The sequence below is a fragment of the Exserohilum turcica genome (genome assembly GCF_000359705.1).
Source record: "Exserohilum turcica Et28A unplaced genomic scaffold SETTUscaffold_9, whole genome shotgun sequence".
Taxonomy (NCBI): domain Eukaryota; kingdom Fungi; phylum Ascomycota; class Dothideomycetes; order Pleosporales; family Pleosporaceae; genus Exserohilum; species Exserohilum turcicum.
Window position 1 is genome coordinate 1110378 of NW_007360310.1, and position 6131 is coordinate 1116508.

General features: G+C 51.8%; 1 protein-coding gene across 1 annotated transcript; it reads left to right on the forward strand.

Annotated features, from left to right (window-relative positions):
- The first annotated feature begins 642 nt into the window (after positions 1-642).
- SETTUDRAFT_166367 (uncharacterized protein) lies at positions 643-2796 on the forward strand. Its single transcript, XM_008033333.1, has 6 exons — positions 643-1047; positions 1097-1101; positions 1158-1354; positions 1407-1491; positions 1538-2472; positions 2526-2796. The coding sequence occupies exons 1-6, from the start codon at positions 799-801 to the stop codon at positions 2648-2650; spliced, it is 1596 nt and encodes a 531-aa protein (XP_008031524.1). The 5' UTR covers positions 643-798; the 3' UTR covers positions 2651-2796.
- Positions 2797-6131: the final 3335 nt, after the last annotated feature.

Here is a 6131-nt window from a genome sequence, read left to right on the forward strand (position 1 = left end):
CCCGCGCGCGCTTGATTTTTTTCCTTTGGCTAGTGTAGGGCCAGCCGGATGTCATGGAGTACCGGAAAACGTGCTGGTGGCGTCGGCGTTGGGCACTGAAGAGGCATGGCTGGCTGACGTCGAGCCCGGTATGGATATGGATCAGCGGCCACGCGAAATGATATGGTGGACACTGGAATCTCAGGGCTCACGGCCCGCGCCCGTGACATTCGGAACATAACTGGGGCGTCCCTGGGTGCATGCAGTGCATGCAGTCGTATGCCAAGCGGAAGAAGAAAAAAACTCCGCCAGAGGATGCGGATCGATGTGCATTGGGGGCGAGTGTGCGGTGGTCGTGTCGTGGGTGTCAACCAAGGCGGCACGGAAGAAAGTCACGGGGGGGGGGGCGCGCGTGGGATGGAAAAAAGAAACGCTTTGGGCCTAGCGCATGCCAGCGCCGTCATCACTGCAGAGGCAGCCGAGATGAAAGCTTCACCCGCCCCCGTCATGCCTTCAAACGACATACGACATCTCAGCGTGCTTGCGCCGGTGCACCGCTGCGCACCCAACGCCAACGGTTCATCTTGCCCAGCTCGCCCGGCCGGGCCTTTGGCTGCTTCGAGCGCTCTCTGGCCGGCGGCGAGCAACGGGCACAACAGCATGGGGGGCGATGCACTAGCCCATGGCCCTCCCGTGGCGACAGAGCGACGAGCCACAAATGACCTCGTTGCGCCGTTATAAGCCCGTGAGCGTCCCTCTCTGGCATCCGACCCAGCTATCCAATCTCGACTGGGGCTGCCCGAGTTTCGAATTGACAGGATGCACCACCTCCTGCTTACGGCCGCAGCCGTAGCCTCGCTCGTGGGCTCCGCCGTCACCGCGCCTGCAACCCGTTTGGGCGTTGAGACTCGCAGTGGCACCCTGGTCGGCCACCCGTCCTCCAACAAGACGCACGTGACCGAGTTCCTGGGAATCCGCTATGCCGCCGCGCCCGTGGGCGAGCTGCGATTTGCGCCGCCCAGCAAGTACCTGGCGCCCCCAGGCACCGTCGTCGAGGCATCCGAGTGGGTAAGTCGTGGCAAGACTGCACTGCACAAGCACAGGCTAACCCCCGTAGTCGGCGTACGTTTGCCCTAACACCACACTACACCTGTAGCCCAGCTCTAACCCTGCCCTAGTGACTGCCCCGCCGTCAAGCCCCCAGTGTCGTTGTTCCCCAACTTCACCCAGCCCTCAGGCTTGCGTGTGTGGAAGAACTTTGCTGCCCAGAACAACAACTCGGTATCTGAGGATTGCCTAAAGCTAAACGTCTGGACGGCAAGTCCCGGTCACGCGGATGCGAAAAAGCCAGTCTTGGTATTCATCCATGGCGGACGTACGTCGTTTCTTGGTTGACTTGAGACGTCCTCTGCTAACGACTCGCCTAGGCTTCCAGATTCCAGGCCCCCATAGTCCCTTCTACAACGGCCAGTACCTTGCTGATGCTGAGGATGTTGTGGTAGTGACGCTGAAGTAAGACCAATCATCTTCACATCCATCCATGTACTAACCCTTTCAGCTACCGCCTAGGTATTTTTGGCTTTGCTGGTGCCCCTGGCGTGGAGAAGAACGCAGCCCTGCTTGACCAGCGCGCTGCTGTAGAGTGGGTGCGTGACAACATTGCGGCGTTTGGCGGTGACCCCTCGCGTATCGTCATCTTTGGACAGAGCGCGGGTGGTGCTTCGGTCGACTACTGGGCGTACGCGTGGAAGAAGGACCCCATTGTTTCTGGTCTCATTCCCATGTCTGGAACATCCCTGAGTTTTATCCCAAACACGGTCGAGTACGCGCAGTCCATCTGGTACAACGTCTCCCAGGCCATTGGCTGTGGTGGTCCCAATGACGACGCTGCTGCAGTCGTGTCTTGTGTGCGCTCAGCGGACATGTCCGCTGTTCTGGCAGCCTCGGCAAAGGTTCCCACCCTTCCCAGTGTTGGCTTGAAGCAGGCGACGTTCCATCCAACAGTCGATAACACGACTGTATTTGCGGATTACGAGCAGCTGTCCGAGGCCGGATCATTTGCCAAGATTCCACTCTTGCTCGGCAACAACGACCACGAGGACGGCTGGTACCGCATTTCCGGATGGGCAACCAAGCTCAATTTCACCGACGCCCAGTGGAACCTGTTTACTGAGCGGAGCTTCACTTGCCCGAGCGCCTACTCGGCTGCTTACCGGGTCCAACACAACGTCCCCACCTGGCGATACAGGTACTTTGGTCAGTGGGACAACCTTCGTCTTTACAATGGGAGTGCAGGTCTCGGACCCAAAGGCAGCGCAGCTTATCATGGCTCGGACCTTGGTCTGGTCTTTGGTACTGCTCAGGATATCTCGGGTCTCCCCAACAGCAACGCACAGGACAAGTACACGGCCTATATCCAAGGCGCATGGGCTGCATTTGCTCGAGACTCGCAGAATGGCTTGACCCAATACGGCTGGCCTCGATACATGTCTGGTAAGTCAATCGAGTGACTTGGATGCAGGAGATTGTATACTGACATTCCATAGGCAACGCCACTCTAGTCGAGCTGGCTTACAACAATAATGTCAAGCCTACTTTTGTCAACCACCAAATCTTCGACGCAGTGTGTCCTGCGAAGAACGACCCGCTGCCTGGACGAGGTGCTTTTTAGCTGTCTTGATTGCATTGTCAATGAAATGAAACCATATTTTGAACCTGGTCGTGATTTGCGTTCATCTATTCCTTCTCTTTCTGAATCTGTATATCTACCTACCTTTTTTTTCTGATTCTATCCTGTCTAATTACTTTCTTGTACCCCCATTTTTTCACGCGATAAAGGTTTAGAAATATACATGCTTGCATTCTTCCCCCCCCCTCTCTCTCTCTGACAAGAACGTGCTGTGATGTGCCAAGATGTGACATACCAACAAGCTCACCTCTCCAATCTCCCGATACTTTTCCAAAATGCCAGTGCGTGCGTCCCCTTGTACCTGACCTCGGTACTCGTGTCGCAGTGCAGTGCAACGCAATGCAGTCATGCAAAAGATCGTCATTGTCAGCATCAGCATCAGCGTAATCCCACGTCATGTATTGGAATAGGTATTAGCATAGGATAGGATGGGATGGGAGGGAATATAATGGATTAGGATGGATTAGGATGCGATATACAGCAACAAAAAAACAAACTTTCGGAGTCATACATCCGAGCACTATGCACATTTGCAGACCCCCTCCCCCCCCCCACCGTAAGTATGCATATTTTTTTTCATGTCCTGATTTATGCATGCATGCATGGTGAATACATGGGATGTAGGAGTTGAAATTGAGGGGAGAAAGAAAGAAAAAAGAGAGAGAGATGGAAAAAAGAGAGGGAAATATGTAGGGAAGATGGAATGAAGAAAGATAGGGGGAGGGGAGGGGCTATGCAGAGTGGAGAGTGTGGAGTGGGGCTACGAGATATAATAATAATAATAATAATGATAATTTATCTATCTAACGTGGTTCATAAGCGAGTCGGTCACCCAAGCGAGTCGGTCACTCCCCACCAGCGCGTTGACGTTGACACGTTATCACAGTCTTTTATTACAGTCAATAAACTATTGCAATATACCAGATTAATTGTCAGAATCGCTACTATCACTTGCACTATCTATCTCAACTGCGCAGGTACGAGCGTTGTGTCCAGTCTGCTTGCAACGCCCGCACCGCCGCTCTCCTCGCACCCTCTTCGACGCACTCTCACCATCACCACGACTGCTACCCGCCTGTTCAGCTAATACTTCTTGTACTTCGCCTACAGTAAGAGTCTCTTCTGTGCGTACGTATCGCCGCTTGCGGCTCTTACGCTTATTTGCTGTGTCTAGAGCCTCTCGAAGAGCAGCTACTTCCTCCCTCATAAGCGTCATCTTATGTGCTATTTGCTGAGCCCCTTTACTTAGCTGTACAACCTTCTCGTCAAGAGAATTTGCAGAAGACCTAGGGCGGTTTCTTACTCTCTGTCGAATAAGAGTACTTTGAGCCTCAACCTCGCGCGCGTTGCGTGGTGTCTGCGCCTGCCAGGCGGCTGTCTGTCGTGGTGATTGTACTGGCGTCTGCACCACTACATCAAGCTTAGATAGCACAGCCTGTGGGTCATGTGGGACTAGACCAGCGCCTCTGAAGCTAGCTTGGATATTCTCCTTTGTAATAGACTGCTCAAAAGCAGCCTTAAAGGCTGGTAGGAAGGTCTCCTTGCTGATATAGTGGGTGCGGTTGCGTGCCAAGCCTGAAACAGCGTCGCCATACTTGCGCTTCAATGGCGAGAAGCAGGCGACGTCAAGGGGCTGCAACAGGTGAGACGAGTGTGGAGGCATGCAGAGAAGAATAATATTCTTCTCCTTGCAAAGATCTTGAAAATCGATGGAGCAGTGGCTCTCATGGCCGTCAATAATAAGTAGTCGATACCCACCCACAGTAGAGCTCTTTGTATGGGTATTAAAGTGCTCTAACTAGGCAAGACTAAGCTGATTATTCGTCCAGCCATTGGGACTGACTTTAAGAACCTAGTTGGCAGGCAAATTCTCAAACTAGACGTTGATAAGCACCTTGCCCGCAAAGACAACGAACAGTGGTATCTGGCGACCCGACGCGCCCACGCCTTGGATCACAGTAACCCACTCACGGTTGCCTGGCTGTATCCGCTTCTTTTTCCCATATCCTTCTAATGCTGTGATTAATAACTGTGATAAAATCTTGCCCATTATAAAGCCAGTTTCGTCAAAGTTGTAGATATCGTCGTCCACAATACCCCACTTCTGCCTTGTCGCCTGGACTAAGTCAAACCAGCGCTGGATAGCCACTGGGTCCTCGCAGGCGGCTCGCTGGTGATCATAGGGACGGCTCCAGCGCGTACGGAGCTCAGCAGTCCGCCTAACAAAGTTGTCAACCCAATTCTTGCCAATAGGGTTGCCACCACGCTCCTCTAACAGTTTATTGGCCATTGCTCGAACCTCAGCCTTTGTAGGGGCAAATCCACGCGCAGACTCTTCAAAAATACGTCTAATAATAGCCTCCTCTTCTAACTTATTTAGGCGCTTTGAATTCGGTTCACAGTCGCGTCGGGGGCGCTTTCCAGCCTGTCGATCAGATATTGTACTTTGAGGCACGTTATAGATAGAGGCAGCGCGTCTTTGGCTTTGAACACGTTGTGATTGGATATCAAAAAGAGCAAGTTGAAGATCTGATTCAGGATAAGTTAATTGATAGTTGTGTTGTTGAGACATAACGCGTTGTAGTATCAACGTCGACGCGCTGGTGGGGAGTGACCGACTCGCTTGGGTGACCGACTCGCTTATGAACCACGTTATCTATCTATTTACATGTACATGGCTGAGATGGGGGTGCATATATATATATATATATATATGTATGTATGTATGTATGTATGTATGGAATTGGTAGATAGATGGATAGATAGTTAGATGGGCAATTAGCTAGCTAGATATATATATACCCAGAAAAAAAATTGCTCTTGCTTTAAATACCACCTCTAATTCACTGTAAATAACAGTGAGTATGAAATAGCCCAAGTTGCTACGGTGGGGGCGCTCGGTTTTTTAATCTTCTTTTTTTTAATGCGCTAAAGGAAGGCAATGAAAAAATGTGGTCAAAAGGGGTCGTGGTGGTGGTGGTGGAACCCCCCCCTCCCACAGCTATGATATTAACCATTTAAATTCCTTTCATCTTGGGATTTCTTGGGATTTCTTGAGGGCTGCGCTTGGCATGGGGTTTTAGTATAGTAAGTCAGGGGGGCTTGGAGAGTTTGCTTGGTGGAGTCTAGAGAGGGGGAGGGGAAAGATTAGATTAGGGAGAAAAAGAGGGGAAGGGAAGAGAGAATAGGGAGGGAAGGGGAAGAGATTGTGTTTCTGCGGCTGTACTGTGCAATATGCTCGAGTGTGGCTGGGGTGGTGGTGGTGGTGGCGGGGTTGCGCAAAAAAACAGGATCTATGGGATAAGTATAACGTATTCCACCACCGAGAGTGCCACCCCACCGAGAGTGCCACTTTTTCTTGGCATCGCGAACTTCACGTACGAAAGACAATGCCTCAACAACAGAACGTGATATTTACTCAGCAAGAGGGTAGGCTTACTCTAGCAGTTCAGGCCTATCGTAC